We start from the raw sequence: 19,494 nt of genomic DNA on the forward strand, positions 1-19,494 counted from the left end.
ATTTTCCCACCCCTGAACTGAGAGGCTGGAACAGCTGCAGGAGGAGGCTGCAATGTGAGTCTCAGTTCTCAGTCTACTGTCTCTTCGGACTTTGCCTCCACTCTCCGGAGATCCCACCCCACAGCAGGCAGCTGGGCAGATCATTGGACTTCTTTCACTACCATTCCTCACTGATTTCCACTGGGCTGGTTTCATTTCTTTTAGGCCTTGGGATGCTCACGATAGGCAGGCAGTTAGTTACCCCTTCTGCCATGCCTATGCTATACCTCTCTTACCCTCCCTGTTTTCTCTTTTCCCTCTCCCTCTCCTCATTTCCCATTTCCCTAATCTGGCTCCTACCCCTAACCCCCAAACTTGAGGTAGAGACCATTCCCATTGCCAAATCATGTCTTAAGATAGTGGTAATTCTGGGTCTAGCCTGTACCCAGGAAGATGGATCCCACTGGGAGCATCCCTATAGCATCCTGGGGTGAGGGGGTGGAGCAGAGAATTTCAGCTTTCCTGGGATGCAGGTGAGGGGCATCAGCTAAGGAAGTGAGAGGGCAGATGATGACTTGTTTCCTGCAAGTGCCAGGATGCAGGCAGTGGTGTACGGGTGGATGGTGCTGGTTCTGGGACATGGGTGGGAGTGATGGTGGGGGCACATGTCATGCAGAAAGTTTGGGTTGCTGCTGCTTCTGCTGCTGAGTTGATATCCCTCCCCGCTCTACTCAAAGATCAGACCCCTGTTTCCAGCTCTCCTTCACCCACTTCTCCCACTTTATGAGAACCAGTGTGGCATAGTGGCTAGAGCACAGGAGTGGGAGTCAGAAGGTCATGGGTTCTCATTCCAGTTCCACCACTTGTCTGCTGTGTGACCTCGGGCAAGTCATTACACTTTGCTGTGCCTCAGTTGCCTCATCTGTAAAATCAATCAATCAATCATATTTATTGAGTGCTTACAATGTGCAGAGCACTGTACTAAGTGCTTGGGAAGTACAAATTGGCAACATATAGAGACAGTCCCTACCCAACATTGGGCTCACAGTCTAAAATGGAGATTGTGTCTGTGAGCCCTACTTAGGACAGGGACTGTGTCTAACCCTATTTGTTTGTTTCCACCCCAGTGCTTAGCAGAGTGTTTGGCATGTAGTCCGTGCTAAGGAAATACCATAATTACTATTATTCTTCTTCCCTGCCCCAGACATTCTGTAGTTAAGCAGAAGGTGGAGCTTGACCCAACCCTTCCCCGTGGTCCCCTCCAGCTCCCCAGCGGTCAGCCCCATGGTGGTGGGGACCTGCACTCCAACCCCCTGTTCTCTGGACCCTGGCAGAGGTCCAACCCTGTTACCTCGCCTTCCTTCACCCAGCATTCGAGCCCTGTGACCCGGCCACATGGAGCCAGCAAACAAAGGATGGCAGGTCCCATCCACCTCACCCGAAGGTATGAACTGTAATGGCAGCCAGTACTGATTGACTGGGAACAGATTGATGACCCAGCAGCCATCGAAGGCCACGGAGGATTTGCACCATGAGAATCTGGGGGAATATGTCAGTGGTCAAAGAAATAAAAGCCCAAATTTGTAGTCAACATGTGCTCTGTAATTTATTTATATGTCTGTCTCCCTCTCTGGACTGTAAGCTCGTTGTGAGCAGGGAATGTATCTGTTATATTGTACTCTCCCAAGCACTTAGTAGAGGGCTCTGAACACAGTAAGTGCTCAATAAATGCGATTGACTGGCTGACTGACTGAGTGACTGGCAGTACCTGGGCCTGTATAAATATGCTGTCACCTCTTGGGAGAGAGTGGTAATAAAGGCTTTTGGACTATAGTGAGCTGCTCGTTGAGGTGTTTCCTATGCTACACTCCTCATGGAAGTCAGAACAGATCTTTGAAAAAAATCATCAGGGTAGTAGAGAGAAATGTGGCCTGTAGTGGGGAGAGACAGGAGACAGGGAGATCGGTGAGGAGGCTGATGCTGTAGTCAAACCAGAAGAAGCAGCATGTCTTAGTGGAAAGAGCACAGGCTTGAGAGTCAGAGATCATGGGTTCTTCTCCCAGCCCCATTACTTGTCAGCTGTGTGACTTTGGGCAAGTCAGTTAATTTCTCTGTGCCTCAGTTACCTCATCTGTAAAAGGGGGATTAAGACTGTCAACCCCACGTGGGACAACTTGATTACCTTGTATCTACCCCAGACCTTAGAACAGTGTTTGGCACATAGTAAGTGCTTAACAAATACCATCATTATCATCATCATCATCATCAAACCAGGATAGGATAAGTTCCTGGACAACAATAGTGGCAGATTGGGTAATAATAATGATAATAATAATAATAATAATAATAATAATAATAATAATAATAATAATAATAGTGGCATTTAATATGGGTAATGGGTAGAAAGGAACAGGTGGGATTCTAGAAAAGTTGGGGAAGAAGAATCAAAAGGAATTGTTAACCAACTAAATGGCAGGAGCGGGAAGGGGAGAGGGGTCAAAAGAAAGGGAGGAGTTAAGGATAAAGCCAAGATTACATTTTGAGGAATGGGGAAGATGAGAAAGTTAGGTTTTGATGAGAAAGTTGGGTAGGAAAGAGGATTCTAAAACTTCTGCTACAACTGATTGATTGATTGATGATGGTGGACTGTACACTGGAAATCCTCTTGCTAAATTCCTCAAAGTGCTCACTTGTTTCAGGTTTCTACCTCTTGGAACAGTCATAAATTTTCTCCAACTCAAATATTCTATTTATCAGCATCTTGAGATTTTCAGCTTTTCTCACTCCTATAGGATGCATTCATTCAATCATATTTATTAAGTGCTCACTGTTTACAGGACACTGTACTGTTTGGGAAAGTACAATACAACAGTGAACAGTGATAATCCCTACCCACAAAATGAGCTCACAGTCTAGAGGGGTGGAGACAGACATCAGTACAAACAGATTTCAATGCAAATAAATAAAATGACAGATATATACATAAGCACAAGGGCGCTGTGTGGGGAAAGAGCAAAGGAAGCAAGTCAGGGCAACACAGAAGGGAGTGGAAGATGAGGAAAAGTGGGGCTGGTAAGGCCTCTTGGGTGAGATGTGTCTTTAATAAAGCTTTGAAGAGGGAGAGAGTAATCGTCTGGCAGATTTGTGGAGGGAGGGCATTCCAGGCCAGAGTCAGGATGTGGGTCAGGGGTTGGCAGCAAGACAGGTGAGATCGAGGCACAGTGAGAAGGTCAGCACCAGAGGAGCAAAGTATGTGGGCTGGGTTGTAGAAGGAGAGAAGCAAGATGAGATAGGAGAGGACATGGTGATGGAGACCTTTAAAGCCAATGTGGCCTAGTGAATAGGGCATGGGCCTCGGAGTCAGAAGACTCTGGGCTCTAATCCTGCCTCTGCCACTTGTCTGCTGTGTCCCCTTGGGCAAGTCATTTAACCTCACTGTGCCTCGGTCACCTCGTCTGTAAATGGGGATTAATAATAATAATGATGGCCTTTATTGACCACTTACTTTGTGCAAAGCACTACTGTGAGCCCTATGTAGGATATGGACTGTATCCAACTTGATTAGCTTGTATCTAACCCAGCACTTAGGACAGTGACTGGCACATAGTAAGCAACTTAACAAATACCATTTAAAAAAAGGAATGTTTCCCAAGATTACTCAGGTAAATTACTACCATCATCTCATGAGTTAACTTCCAGCCTCTTTCTGGAATAAGGTTGGGTTCTGCTAACAAACTCTTTGCAGTGGGCAGTAAATCAGTTTTTTGAATCCTAATCAGCCCCACAGATGGGTAATTCTAATATGGGAAGGTGGCTGTGGCAGCCCAGCAGGCTGAATCCATAGAAATCAGGAGGAAAGTACCAGAAGCTTCTAGAATAGAGAAACAGCTCACTCCATAGGGAGGCCTAGTGGAAAGCACACGGGCCTGGGATCCAAAAGGACATGGCTTCTAATCCCAGCTCTGCCTCTTGTCGGCTCTGTGATCCTGGACAAGTCCCAGAACTTATCTGTGCCTCAATTACCTCAGCTGTAAAACTGGGATTGTCTGTGAATCCCATGTAGGATACGGATTATGTCCATATCTCGTATCTACCCTCATGCTTAGTACAGTGCCTGGCACACAGTACAGTGATTAGTACAGTGCCTGGCACTTAACATGCCATTAAAATACCATGAGAAAAAATTCCTGCCAGAAGGAAAGCTCTTTCTCATGGATGTCAATCTCTTGCCTGGTGATATGAGCTGGAGCTTAGCCAATCACAGAGGCTAGACAAGAAATAAAGGCCTGGAAAAAAGGTAAGAAACCCTGGAGCCAGGAGGAGAGTGAATTCCTTCCAGGCTCTGGAGGGGAATACCACTAGGAAATGGAAGTTAGTGAGGAAGCCTGAAGATCAATAGGTGACCTTCCAGGGAAGGACAACAAAGAAGCTCATTGTGGGCTGGGAACATGTCTACCAACTCTGTTATATTGTACTCTCCCGAGTGCTTAGTACAGTGCTCTGCACAAATAAGTGTTCAATAAGTACGATTGATTGAGTGACCTGATGATAGTGTGTCCATAGAGGTGCCCCTGAGGAAATTTTAGCAGGAGATGGGGAGCCAACAACCCTTGCTTTAATTATTATTATTATTATTGTACTTTTTAAGCTCTTACTATGTGCCAAGTACTGTTCTAAGTCCTGGGGGAGATATAAGTTCATCAGGTTACACACAGTCCCTGTCCCACCTGAGACTCATAGTCTTAATCCCCCTGAGGCCCAGAGAAGTTATGTGACTTGCCCAAGGTCACACAGCTGACACGTGGTGAAGCCAGGATTAGACGTCAGGTCCTTCTGACTCCCAGGCCCTTGCTCTATCCACTAAGACACATAGGAACAAGTAGTAGATGTTACTCCTAGATCTACTCTACGATGCTGTTTTTACCAACTAACTATTCTGCTCTCCACTGGTGCTTCACAGTGCCGTGGATGGCACAAGTGCAATTCATTCATTCATTCATTCATTCAGTTGTATTTATTGAGTGCCTACTGCGTGCAGAGCACTCTACTAAGCACTTGGGAAGTACAAATCGGCAACATATAGAGATGGTCCCTACCCAACAATGGGCTCAAAGTCTAGAAGAGGGAGACAGACAACAAAAGAAAACAAGTAGACATGTGTCAATACCATTAGCTACTGCTGTTGAAACCTTCAAGAGGATAGTGGTTATCTGTTCAAAACTAAAGCATGTGATGGAGTGAGCTGTGTAGGTAGAACCTGCAAATTCAGACGCTCGTTATCCCAGGGAAAGGTTACATTCAGCCCTTAGGGAACAGGATTGGACTGCCTGAAGACCAGATGCTTCCTGAGGCTTTAGGGCATTCCAAGTCCAGGAGTCACAGGATGGAAGCAGCAAACTTCAGGGACAATCTCGAAGTGCACTAGTGTGGGGCCCCAAGAGAGTCCCTATCCTGGCTGTAAATTACCCTTAAATTGGTATTAGAAACTGGTCATTTGACCTCAAAAACTGACTGAAAATTCCACAGTGCCCAGAACTCATAATTTAAAAGAAAGGAAACATGTATTTTCATAAAGCTAAAGGAAAGTAATTCAAGCAATGACATCTAAACTAATTACTATCAAAAAACCTGCATCGGATAACCAGGTTGAATCAGTACGAAAGAGCAGAAAACCAAATCTAGCATGAAAATGGAAGCCTCTTTCTCATTCTAAAAGGTTACATGAGCAAGAACCTGCTTCATAAACCTTCCAATTATGTCCATTTCTGGGCTTCTGCTGGGTCTTTATGTTTTCATCTGCGTATTTCTCCTTCCACATACCTTCCCACAGTTCTTCCAAAGTGAACATCCTTGGCAGGTGACCGTGACCCTAATGGCATGCTTCCCTTCCTGAGATTTTTTACACCTTCACCTGCCCTGTGCCTACTGTATGAACTCTTAAACAGGGGTTCGTTTATCCCTGTGACATCATCAGGAATCCTTCCTCTTCCTTGGTTTCATTCCCTTTGGAGACAAGTGATGATCACTTACAGCCCTTTAGACTCTCAGCTCCTTGTATACTTGTACTTACCCAAATGCGAAGTACAGTCCTGCACACAGTAAGTACTCAATAAATACCACTGATTAATTAATTGATTGATGCACATAAGTGCTCCCCAGAGTGGGTGATTGATTGATTGGTCTGGAGGCTGTGAGTAGGTGCAAATGGCCTTCCCTCTGCCATTTGGACATCTGCTTTGTTTTTAATGGGCTGGTCCCAGGGTCTAGCAGAAAGGTTCCACATCAGCCTGGTCAAAATCACTTCCTCCCAGAGTGATGGAAAGTTGTCCTTTCACTTGTGCAAATTCATCAGGGAAATATCCTCACCCGCTATTGCAAACTGAGCTCTTTCAGTCGCTGGTTGTCATGGAGCTTGTGGCTTTCCTTTCCCCACACTCTGCAACCTGAATTTGCCCCTTCTTCATTAGATTCAGCCTGAGCAAAACCAGGGAGGCAGCAGCCCTGAAAATACAACCTTCATGAAGATATCAGTAAAACCGGAATGGAACATTGAAACAGTTCACAAGTAGCAATGCACAGGTGAGGCTCAATATACACATGAAGAACTTATCAATATCTATCCATGTAAAAATATGCACGTATGTTTAGTTATTCTGTTTGGAGTCAAACAATGCCGGGAGCCCTGGAAAAACAAAGCCTGAGATCTACTGTTTGGAGACTATCGGCTTGTTAGAAAAAAAGATGAAAATCACCCGGTCCCGGATCAGCTTTGTCTTGGCCCCATAGACCAGAGGGTTCACAGCAGGGGGCACCAGGAGGTAGATGCTGGCAAAAATGATGTGGATGGATGGGGACACCTTTTTGCCAATGCGGTGGGTCAGGAAGCTGAAGAGGGCAGGCACATAAGTTATTAGGATGGCACAGACGTGGGCGGCACAAGTTCCCAATGCCTTGGTCCGGGCTTTGTTGGAGGAGAGTCGGAACACGGCCTGGAGGATCCTGACATAGGACACGGTGATGAGCCCCACGTCTAGCATCACTACCGAAAAAGCTACACAGATGCCATAGATCTGGTTGATGATTGCATTGGAGCAGGCCAGCTTCACCACAGCCATGTTCTCACAGTATGTGTGGTGAATAATGTTCTTGGTGCAAAAGGTCAGACGCTTGATAAGGACAATACATGGGAACACCATGATGGCTGCCCGGACAGATGCCACCAACCCCTTCAATACCACCACCTTGTTAGTCAAAATGGTGGTGTAGCGCAGCGGTTGGCAGATGGCCACATAACGGTCAAAGGCCATGGCCACTAGGAGGGCCGACTCAATGATGGAGAAGGTGTGAATGAAGTACAGCTGGACCAGGCAGGTATCAAAACCAATGTCATGGTCATCCAGCCAGAAGATGCTGAGCATCTTGGGAGCTGGGGAAGAGGAGAGAGCCAAGTCATTGAGAGCCAGCATACAGAGGAAGAAGTACATAGGCTGGTGGAGGCTTGACTCCATCCTGATGATGAGGATGATGAGGCAGTTCCCCAGCAATGACAGGCTGTACAAGAGGAAGACAGGGATGCTGAGCCACGGATGAAACTTTTCCAGCCCAGGAATGCCAATGAGGAAAAAGGAGGAAAGGGGCTGTCCTGTGATGTTGTTGGCCATGTAATGTCTCCTTGACCTCAGCTTCAGAACATACAGCTGGATCCTACCCTGTGTACGGCAACAGAAGAAAGGTAAAGGCGTTAGCCATTAGGAGATAGATCTGGACCATTTTAAATACTGTTTAGCCCTACATCTGTCAATCAACCAATCACATTTATTAATTGATAATGGGTGCAGAGTCCTGCACTAAGAGCTTGGTAGACATATTCCCTGCCCACAGGTTTTTAGCCAGGGGCTGGAATAATATAACAGAATGTGATCAGTGGAATTTCCAGAGAAAATCAGCTTTTCCATCTCTGTTCCGGTACATCCAAACTATATTCACAGCAAAAGCTCTTGTGGCTACAGTCACTGTACTGCTGCCTCTGGGCAGTGGCTGGCAGATTCACCCCAGACCTGGTAGGGAGCACCATCTAACAGCAACCAAAGGCACACACTTCACTAAGAGAGTGGAATTCATGCCCACATGAAGTTGAGCAGGTTGAAAATTCCAGCCATTTGCAGAAAAAATGGTTAAAGTCTTGGGTGAGTGATCCATGGATAGGTTTTTAGAGGGAAAGTTTGAAATACATAGGGGAAATGTTAGGGCTGTTGGGTGGTCTGTCAGTAACCTTGAGGACTGGGAAGAGAAAAAATTGCATGTTTCTTCCAAGCAGCCTGAGTCCGTGGTGGGAGACAGACTTCTGAACTGGCTGGTTCCAGTGTGTCATTCCAGAGTTTCATTTCCACCCTCAGCCCTCCCACTTCACTCTGTGACCACTGGCCTCCAGGGAGTGCAAGAACCTTGAAGGACTGAGACCCCTGGGACTGAGTTGACTAGGCAGTGTTGACCAGATAGAATTGACCAAACAGAGCAGAATAGACAGAGGTGATCAGACAGAGATGGCTAGGCAGAGCAGACCACATAGAGAAGCAGAGAAGCAGCGTGGCTCAGTGGAAAGAGCCTGGGCTTGTGAGTCACAGGTCATGGGTTCAAATCCCAGATCAGCCGCTTGTCAGCTGTGTGACTCTGGGCAAATCACTTAACTTCTCTGTACCTCAGTTACCTCATATGTAAAATGGGGATTAAGACTGTGAGCCCCATGTGGGACAACCTGATCACCTTGTATCCTCCCCAGTGCTTAGAACAGTGCGTTGCACATAGTAAGAACTTAAGAAATGCCATCATTATTATAGAGATGAACAGACAAAGCTAAAACGACAATGCTGAGCAGACAGAGATGAGCAGACAGAGATGAACAGACAGAGATGACCAAACAGAGGTGATCAGACAGAGCAGACTACAGATGATTGGGCAAAGATGCCCAGACAGAGATGACCAGACAGAACACAATGGAAATAGATGACTAGAAAGAGATGACCAGAAAGAGCTGACCAGGCAGAGCTAACTAGACAGGGCTAACCAGACAAAGACAGGCTCTCAATCAATCATGCAGACCCAACGTGACACACCCTCAGGGTTGCAAGCTCTGGGAAAAATCTGTTTGCATCAGTTCAGACAAAAACTTTCAAACTTTCCAGAGAGAGATGTGAAACAAACTCTGGTCCGACCCACCTAACATTTACTGCTTAACAAGTCATACGCAGTCAGAGTTGGTAAAGGACAGATGAAACACAGTTTTCCTTGCCAACCCAAGGGCTAGGCTCTTAGATTTCCCTGCCATTGGAAAGATAGTGGCTGATGGGATAAATAGTCAAGACTACCAGGCTTCTGATACCCTGGGAATGTTTCCAGACAGTTACTGGAAAACTCAAAAATACTTGACACCTGTTTCCAATGTTCTGCACTCTCACTTGCTCCTCTGGCATTCTGATCAATTTGCTGATTCTGTAAATTATTCCCTTCAATCCCTTCCCTCGTGGAGGCTCTTGGCCCTCAAACCCAGTCCTAAGGTTCACAGAGATGACTGGGCAGAGCAGACCACATACAGAAGCAGAAAAGCAGTGTGGCTCAGTGGAAAGAGCCTGGGCTTGGGAGTCAGAGGTCATGGGTTCTAATCCCTGCTCTGCTACTTGTCAGTTGTGTGGCTTTGGGCAAGTCACTTCACTTCTCTGTGCCTCAGTTACCTCATCTGTAAAATGGGGGTTAAGACTGTGAGCTTCATGTGAGACAACCTGATTACCTTGTATCCCCCCCCCCAGCACTTAGAACAGCGCTTGGCACATAGTAAGCACTTACCAAATGCCATCATTATTATTCACTGCTTTAAACAGTGTTTAGCACATAGTAAGTGCTTAATAAATGCCATTATTATTTCTTTATTATTATCCCATCCTCTCACACCTTTTTAAAACACTTGCCACCTCCCTTATTCCGTCCAGGACTGCAATCTCCAACTCCTTGCTTATTCTCCAATGGTGCCTTCCCCTTAAAAATGCTCATGCATCCCCTATCCAAAATAATCCCTCCCTTGTCCCTGTGGCACCCTGCAGTTGTCACCCCATCTCCCTCCTAGTATTCCTTTCCAAACTCCTCTAGCAAGTTTCTCAGACCAGCTGCCTCCACTTTCTCTCCTTCAATGCTCTAAATGATACCCTGTAATGTGACTTTAATGTGACTTCTGTATCCTCCACTCCACAGAAACAGCCCTCTCTAAAGTCACCAGTGACCTCCTTCTTGTCACATCCATCGGTCTCTACCCCATCCTAATCCTCTTAGATCTCTCAGCTGCTTTCAACATTATGGCCCACCTTCTTCAACCAGAAACACTATCTAATCTTGGCCTGAGTGTACTATCTCAGATCTCTCTATCTCCCTGATCCCTCCCTCATTCTCTTTTACCGGTTCATGCTCTGCCTCTGGCTCCCTTACCATAGGTATCCCTCTAAGCTCAGTGCTGGGTCCCCTTCTATTCTCCATTTTCACCCACCCCCTTGGAGAACTAATTCACTCTCATGGCTTCAACTATCATCTTTATGGAGATGATTCCCCAATCTATCTGTCCAGCCCAAACCTCTCTCCTTCTCTACATTCTCACATTTCCTACTGGCTTTGGAACATCTCTACTTTTATGGTTATGATGATAGTATTTGTTGTCCCTCCGATGCCTAAAACTTGACATGTCCAAAACAAAACTCTTCATCTTCCAGCCCCAACCATCCCCTTGCCAGGGTTTCCCATCAGTGTAGCCAAGACCACAATCCTCCCTCTCTCACAAAGCCATAACCTTGGCATCATCCTCAACTCATCTCTTTCATTCAACACATATATTCAGTATATGACCAAATCGCTTCTGCCTTCACTGTATCTCTAAAATCCACCTCTGGCTCTCCATCCAACCTGCTACTATGCTAATCTAAGCACTACTCCTTGACCACTACATCAGCCTCCTAGCTAACTCCTCTGCCTCTAGTCTCTTCACACTCCATGCTATCTTTCACTTTACTGTCAGTATCATTTTTATAAAAAATAATTCTGCACATATCATTCCACTACTCTAAACCTCCAATGGTTAATTATGCAACTCTGCCTCAAAACACAAATTCCACACCGTTGGACTTGAAGCATTCAATAAGCTCTCCCTTTTCTCCTTAGCTTCCCTCAGATCTCACTGCAACCCAGCACACACCCTTCACTTTACCAGTTACCAAACTGTGCACTGTACCTGGATCTCCTCTGTCTCACCACTTTCCCGTTGTTCACACCTTCCATTCTGGCTGGAACACCTTCCCTCTTAATACTCACCAGATCATTCCTCTCCCCATCTTTAAAGTGCTACTAAAATCACATCTCCTCTCAGAATCTTTCTCTGACTGGCCTCTCATCTCCCTACCCTATTTGTCTTCCTCAACATGGATCATTTATACACTTTGGTCTGTGCTCCTTAAACACTTTTTTACTCGCCACCAGCCCTACAACTCATATGCACATAACCTTATAGTATGCCATTTCTTGAGGACAGAGATTGTGTCTACTCACTCTATTGTCTTGTACTCTCCAAAACACTCTGCACTATGTGCTCTGTACATAGTAAATGCTCACTAAATAACTGGTGCAAAGGATCTTTATAATGTAGGCAGCTCCTTTGAGATCAATGCTTCCAGGGCTCTGGCCAGGTCTCTCATCCCACAGGGCACTCAGAGAGAAGTGCTTAGCCCTGGGGAGGGGTAGACAAGGGGTAATGGAGACCGGGCCGAGGAATAACAGGTGTGTGCCCCTGGGGAATTTCACCACCCTCATCACTGATCTCTGGGCCAGGCTGGTGTTTCCAATGGTTGCTTCATCCATCTCCTCCCTTCAACAACTTACAGCACAACAAGCCTAACCAGATGGGAGTTTTCTGCAGAAGATTCCACAAGGAGAATCCACAACATCCCTCGCTAACATGGTCCCAGTCAAGCAGCCCCCTCCCGCTGAAATCCCTCCTGCTGCAGTTGTCCTGACTGGTAATGGAGCAGAATTGGCAGCCTGGTGGCAACTTTTTCTGTGTATTGGCCCTTTGCAGAATCATCAGATACTGTCCCCCTTAAGCTGCCTCACTCAACCACCTGGACCCTGAGCCACACAGTGGGGCTATCGACTGGCTTTCGACCAGTGATCTGGTCGATGGGAGCTGTTGTTTCCCTGAAGGAGCCAGCGAGGTAGTGAGCTGCTGCTCAGTTGGGCACTGTCAGATCCTTGTTCAGTGTTCCTTGTTCAATGTCTGAATACAAGCTCCTTTCTAGAGATCACTGGGTAGGCTGCTGGGCAAATAATCATTGCAGGGAACCCCACTGGTGTCTATGAGGTGGCAGGGGGACTGAAGTGGGGGTGGATGAGAAGGAAGGTAATGGAATGGAGAAGGAACAGACTCTCTGAACTTTGAACTGTGTCAAGACCATGTGACAATGAGCTCCCTGAGACTGGGCATCATGTTTCTGTGTTGACATTAAATCCAAATAGGTGGCTGAAAGATATGATATTGCAGGGTACATATGTGATATCTCAGGTGATGGATGTTATTGCACAGGTGTTTTAGGTGATATTGCAAATCATTATTGTGATATCACAGGGGACATGTGTGATACTGCAGATTATGAATGTAATAACACAGGGGTTGTATTTAAGATTGCAGGTGACCACTGTATATCCCAGGGGATGTGTGCCATATTGCAAGCGCTTAGTACAATGCTCTGCACACAGCGCTCAGTAAATATGATTGAATGAATATTGCGGATGATTTCTGGGTAACACAGATGTGGTATTTGATAGGTGAATGTTGTGGTATTTCAGATGATCATTGTGATATCACAGGTGATATACATGATATCCCCCTCACAGGGTCGCATCTGGAGAGTTTCCAGTACTCTACCAGCCTCGACTATGGGAGGGAGAATCAAGTAGAGGCATACTCATTCCATTCCTAGCTTGGGCTGTGCTAGTGAATGGAAGGCAATCTGCTACAAGTCAAAACTCACCTGTGCTGGGCAGCAGCAGCATGGGAGAGAGTTGAGGGCAGCGGCTCAAGTTTACTGCATGGAGGAAGGCAATGGTAAACCACTTCCAAATTTTTACCAAGAAAATTCTATGATTATACTACCAGAATGATTGCAGATGGAGGTGGGCGCTCTTTCATTCACCCCACACATCCAATTCATCACCAAAACCTGCTGGTCTCATCCTCACAACATCGCCAATATCCACTCTTTCTCTCTCCATCCAAACCCCTACCTTGTTAGTACAATCACTCATCATATCCTGACTGGATTACTACATCAGCATCCTTTCTGATCTTCCAACCTCCTGTCTCTCCCCACTTTAGTCTATACTTCACTCTGCTGCCTGGATTATCTCTCTACAGAAATGCTCTGGGCGTGTCACCCCCCCTCCTCAAAAGCTTATCAACTTCTTATGAAGCAAAAGCTCCAGACTACTGGCTTCAAAGCTCTCCATCACCTTGCCCCCTCCTACCTCACCTCCCTTCTCTCCTTCTCCAGCCCAGCCCACACATGCCTCTCCTCTGGTGCTAACCTCCTCACTATGCCTCATTCTCACCTGTCCTGCTGTCAACCCCTGGCCCATATCCTACCTCTGTCCTGGAATAGACTCCTTCCTTACATTCGCCAAACTAGCACACTTCCCTCCATCAAAGCCCTACTGAAAGTTCACCTCCTATAGGAGGCCTTCCCAGACTGAGCCCCTATTGTCCCCTGCTCCTCCTCCCCTCTCTATTGCCCCATCTCCCTCCCTCTGCTCTAGCCCCTTGCCCACCCCACAGCACTTGTGTGTATTTGTACATATTTATTATTCTATTTATTTTATTTATGATGTGTGTATATCTATAATTCTTTTTATTTACATCGATTTTATTAATGCCTGTCTACTTGGTTTTTTTTGTTGTCTGTCTCCCCAATTCTAGACTGTGAAACTGTTGTTGGGTAGGGACCCTCTCTATATGTTGCCGACTTGTACTTCCCAAGTGCTTAGTACAGTGCACTGCACACAGTAAGTGCTCAATAAATAGAATTGAATGCATGAATGAATGTTGCCGAATTGTACTTTCCAAGTGTTTAGTACAGTGCTCTGCACACAGTAAGTGCTCAATAAAAACGATCGAATGAATGAATGAATGAATGAATGGCGTCACTATAGATCGGAGACGACTTGACAGCATAAGACAAGACAAAGACACATGATCACAGGTGATATTGAAGGTGATGTATGTGATATTGCAGGTGATCCGCAGAAAACTGAGAGGTGATGTTCACATGTCAGGAGATGGGAAATACGCAACCCTTGTCTGAGAAGAAAATGCAAGCAGACAGAAATGTATAATGTCATTTTATTAGAACACATGGTTTCTAGAGAAAGTCTTCTGGAGGGATTGCTCTAAGGAACTGGAGGGCTCAGAATTGGGGATTTAACAATGAATGGGTGAAAAGTTGGAATGAAGAGCTGTTTTGAGACAGGCCCTAGGATATATGACTGAGTCTCCTTGGCAGGAGAGAAGCAGGTAATGAGAAGCTGGGATTGAAAATGATGTTGATGATGATAATGATGATGATGATGGTGATCAGGTAGTAATGATGATCATGAAGACCCTGTTGGCAATGATTACCTAGAAAACTTTCTAAATGGTTGGGGGTTCATTCAGAAATGGAGTGACTGAGCAGTCTCTTTCCCTGGGAAGAGGTAAGAATGAGAAAGACAACAATCTGCCTGGTTTGGGGAGGACAGCTGGTGTAGGCCTCATTTTCTTGGATTCCCTCTCTCTCCAAGGGAAAAACCTCAGAGATCCTGCCTCCTCACATTCCAATCAATCATATTTATTTAACACTTATTCTGTGCAGAACACTGTGCAAAGAGCTTAGGAGAGTACACTATAACAGAATTGGTAGACATGTCCCCTGTCCACAAGGAGCTTACAATCTAGAGGTCTAGAGGACTGAATATGTGTGTATGTGTATGTGTATTTGGTGTGTTTGGTCTTCCATCCCTGGATTCTCTTTCTCTTTTCATTTTCCTCTCTCCCTCACACACTCATGGAAACATCCCTAGTTATAACCTCCCATCTGCCATCTCTAGCACTTACGGATTTTTCAATCGCACATTCAGTTATTGACTTTGGTTATCATTTGTGAATACTTTTACATCTCCCAAATTACAGTGTGAGCTCCCCAGTAGGCAAGCAATATGTCACTTGCTGATTTCTACTTGCTTTGAACTTGGTGGGTTCTCAACAAATAAAAAAAATAATAATAATTTTGGTATTTGTTAAGCACTTACTATGTGCAAAGCACTGTTCTAAGCACTGGGAAGGGTAAAGGTGATAAGGTTGTCCCATGTGGGGCTCACAATCTTCATCCCCATTTTACAGATGAGGTAACTGAGGCCCAGAGAAGTTAAGTGACTTGCCCAAAGTAACACAGCTGACAAGCAGTGGAGCTGGGATTTGAACCCAAGACCTCTGACTCAAAAGCTGCTCTTTCCACTAAGCCACCACTATGGCATCTGACCCATTGTTCATTCCCTTTCCCTGCCAGGAATGCCTTCCTCTTCAAAGTTGCCCAACCATAACTTTCCCCAACTTCAAAGCCTGCCTGAAACCCCATCACCTCTAAGAGGCCTTCCCAAATTAAGCATTTTTTTCCCTGGCTCTCTCTCTCCTCTGCATCATCTATGCATCTGGATCTGTGACCTTTTGGCATTTGTTATTCACCCCACCCTCAACCCCACAGCACTTATGTATATATCTTTATGTTATAAATTATACATTACATATTTATTTATATTAATGTCTGTCTTCCCCTCTAGACTGTAAGATTGTTATGAGCAGGTAACATGTCTACTAATTCCTTTGTATTGTACTTTTTCAAGCACTTAGTATAGTGCTGTGCATATAATAAGTGTTCAATAAATACCATTGATTGATTGATTATTGAATCCCCATTTAACAGTTAAGCAAACTGAGGCTCAGAGAAGTTAAGTGACTTATCCAAAATCACATAGATTCTACTGAGGGATTGGCTGATTGAGAACAGGGAGAAGAGAGAATATGGCCCTTTCTGGGCCTCTGATTCAATGCTCCATGCAGCTGTGTCAGCTCCTGGGGATTTAATTGAAAAAAATCAAAGTTCATTCATTCATTCAATCATATTTATTGAGCGCTTACTGTGTGCAGAGCACTGTACTAAGTGCTTGGAAAGTACAATTTTGCAACATATAGAGACAGTCACTACCCAACAGCGGGCTCACAGTCTAGAAGTTGTGAAAAAGGCGATGGATTATTGAAAACGCTGCAGGAAGACCCTTAAGCAAAAACACTTTATTCTCGAGAAAACAGCAAGAATACATTAGACAATTTATTTGGGGTCAGGGTTCAGGTCGAGGGCATCTATGGGGTGAAAGGAACCACTGGATGGAGGCAAGAAGTGGCCACCATTTGATCTCCACAGTCACAGAAGAACAAACATAAAACTACTTATTCAGATCAAACAGACTAAATATCCTCTAGATTGTAAGCTCATTGTGGGCAGGGAGCGTGTCTGCCATATCCATTAAAATGTACTCTCCCAAGCACTTAGTACAGTTCTCTGCAAGTGCTCAATAAATACTACTGATTGGTTGATTGATTGATTGATCCTACCCTGACCTGGATTGCCCAGAGAACTGCCTTACCTCTCTGTCACCCCTGGCCCAGACCACATGGACTTCCCCTTGGGGTGTCAGTCAGTCAATCATATTTATTGAGTGCTACTATGTGCAGAGCACTGTGCTAAGTACTAGGGAGAGTACAATATAACAGTAACAGACACATTCCCAGCCCACCGTGAGTTTACAGTCTAGAGAGGGAGAGGCAGACATCAATATAAATTAAATTACAGGTATGTACATAGGTGCTGTGGGGCTGGGATAGGGGGATGAATAAAAGGAACAAGTCAGAGTGATGCAGAAGGGAGGGGAAGAAGAGGAAGGGAGGGCTTAGTCAGGGAAGGAGTTGCACATTCAATAAGGCTTTGAAGGGGTAAGAGTAATTGCCTGTGGGATATGAGGAGGGAGGACATTCCAAGCAGGACATGGGCAGGACATGGGCGAGGGGTCAGCAGTGAGATAAAAGAGATGCAGGTACAGAGATGAGATAGAGGTACCTGCAAGCTCCAGGACAGAATTAGTCATCCTGCTTCACTCCAGGGCCCTAACCTGCTGGGAGAAACACCCTGACCACCCTGTGGCGTACCTCCTTAGTTTTCACACCATAGATCACAGGGTTGAGCATGGGTGGGAAGAGGAGGTAGAGGTTGGCTAGGAGGATGTGGATGTGGGGTGCCACTCGACGCCCGAATCGGTGACTGAAGAAGGAGAAGAGGGCCGGCGTGTAGGAGATGAGAATGATGCAGACGTGTGAGCCACAGGTGCCAAAGGCCTTGGCCCGGGCCTTCTGCGAGGAGAGCTGCAAGACGGCCCGCACAATGAGGAAGTAGGACAGACCGATGAACAGCAGGTCCACCCCAATCACCAGCAGGGCCGCGGCCAGGCCATATATCCGGTTGACAGTGGTGTCGCCACAGGCCAGTTTGACCACGGCCATGTGCTCACAGTAGGTGTGGGGGATGATGTTGGTCCTGCAGAAAGAGAGCCTCTTGATCAAAAACGGGCAGGGGAACATGAGTAGGGAACCCCGAGAGATGACCACCAGGCCGATCTTGACCGTGATGGCATTGGTGAAGATGGCAGCATACCTCAGTGGGTGGCAGATGGCCACATAGCGGTCAAAGGCCATGGCCAGTAGCACGGTGGACTCCATCATGCAGAAAGAGTGAATGAAGAACATCTGGACCAAACAGGAGTTGGCGTCGATCCAGCCGGCGTTGAACCAGAAGATGGAGAGCATTTTGGGTAGAGTGGAAGCACAGGCCACCAGGTCGATGAGGGAGAGCATGCAGAAGAAGAGGTACATGGGCTTGTGTAGGGCAGGCTCAGAGAGGATGGCCAACAGGATGGTACAGTTGCCCAGGACTGTCACCAGGCAGATGGAGCACACAGGTAAGGAGAACCAGAATTGGACCGACTCGAGACCAGGGATGCCCAGGAGGAAGAAGACAGAAGGGTCCAAGCTTGTGTGGTTGGCGGACGCCATGGCTGACCAGGCTTCTTCTGGGTCCCACAACTGCTCACATCAGCTGGATAGCCAAAGCACAGAAGTCAGAAAGAAATAGAACAAAATGGAGAGAAGGGGCCCAAAGATACATTTTCACCCATCCCTCTGCCTCCAAGAAGAATGGGGCAGTGGAGAACAGGTTTTCCTGTCATACCAGGGCTTTAAGGAAGGTGAGTCTTTTCCCCACCACCTCTCGCTTCCCACAGTGGCCTGTACCATTGTTCCACATCTCTCATTATAGGAAAATCTTTCTCTTCTTCTAACCTCAATACTTCCTGTTGATACTTCAAATACTACAGGAAGGATTGGAAGCCAACCTGAAAGAGTGTTTCCTCCAGGAATGAGAGCTCCTTTCTCCTTCATCACCATAATCACCCACCAGTTAATCTGGTTGGTGCCATCTGTTTGTTGAGAGGCTGTGTATAGAGCAGGTGAGAACTGTTCCCATGTGCCCTCAGGAGAAATGATACTAAGGCAGTGTGAGCTCTGGGGAAGAAACACCAAGAGGTGTGAGAGCCCAGACCGGGAGTTCTCAGGGAACCACATCTCCAGCAGCAGATAAAACAGAAGAAATGGGTTTTTAAATTTGAAATGGGTTAAAAATATTTTTAAAAGGAAGTTCTGAAACTCCTTTCTCTCAGGTAGAAACTGTGGGATCCAGAGGGAGCAGCATGGCATAGTGGATAGAGCATAGGCCTGGAGTCAGAAGGTCATTGGTTTTAATCCTGGTTCTGCCTCTAGTCTGCTGTGTGACCTTGGGCAAGTCATTTCACTTCTCTGTGCCTCAGTTATCTCATCCATAAAATGGGGATTAAGACAGTGAGCCCTATGTGGGACAGAGACTGTGTCCAACCTGACTACCTTGTATCTACCCCAGTACTTAGAATAGTGCTTGAGACACAGTAAGAGCTTGAAAATAACCGTAATTATTATTAGAAAAAGCCTCGAGACTGTAAGCTCCTCGTGGACAGAGAACATGTCTACCAACTCTGTGGCATTGTACTCTCCAGAACACTTAGTACAGTGCTTTGCACACAATAAACACTCAATAAATACCATTTATTGATTAACTGATTGGATGGGAGGAATCTTAGGAAAAAGAAGATAGTGACAGCTAGCTCAGAGGTCAGGGTCTGGAAGAGATGGACCTCATCTCTTGGTGAGGTGAAAGTTGTTTTTCGGAGAGGAGGAGCACAGCCCTTGCCCTCTTCCAGCCACCAACCCTCTACCCCACCCCATGGGTTCACTCCTCCTTCTCTATTGGGTATGCCAGCTCC

General features: G+C 46.1%; 2 protein-coding genes and 1 non-coding gene across 3 annotated transcripts; 1 reads left to right on the forward strand and 2 right to left on the reverse strand.

The window, feature by feature from the left end:
- Positions 1-6,683: 6,683 nt before the first annotated feature.
- On the reverse strand, positions 6,684-7,640 carry LOC119942828 (putative olfactory receptor 52P1). The gene has a single exon (XM_038763810.1). It carries the CDS (start codon positions 7,638-7,640, stop codon positions 6,684-6,686), a length of 957 nt encoding a protein of 318 aa, XP_038619738.1.
- Positions 7,641-12,890: 5,250 nt separating this feature from the next.
- Positions 12,891-13,027, forward strand: LOC119924927. Its single transcript, XR_005449605.1, has one exon. It is a non-coding gene; the product is annotated as a small nucleolar RNA SNORA7 (small nucleolar RNA).
- Positions 13,028-17,254: 4,227 nt separating this feature from the next.
- Positions 17,255-18,196, reverse strand: LOC119922862 (putative olfactory receptor 52P1). Its single transcript, XM_038742471.1, has one exon. The coding sequence runs from the start codon at positions 18,194-18,196 to the stop codon at positions 17,255-17,257; it is 942 nt and encodes a 313-aa protein (XP_038598399.1).
- Between the last annotated feature and the right edge of the window lie 1,298 nt (positions 18,197-19,494).

The sequence above is a fragment of the Tachyglossus aculeatus genome, chromosome 2 (assembly GCF_015852505.1).
Source record: "Tachyglossus aculeatus isolate mTacAcu1 chromosome 2, mTacAcu1.pri, whole genome shotgun sequence".
NCBI lineage: Eukaryota > Metazoa > Chordata > Mammalia > Monotremata > Tachyglossidae > Tachyglossus > Tachyglossus aculeatus.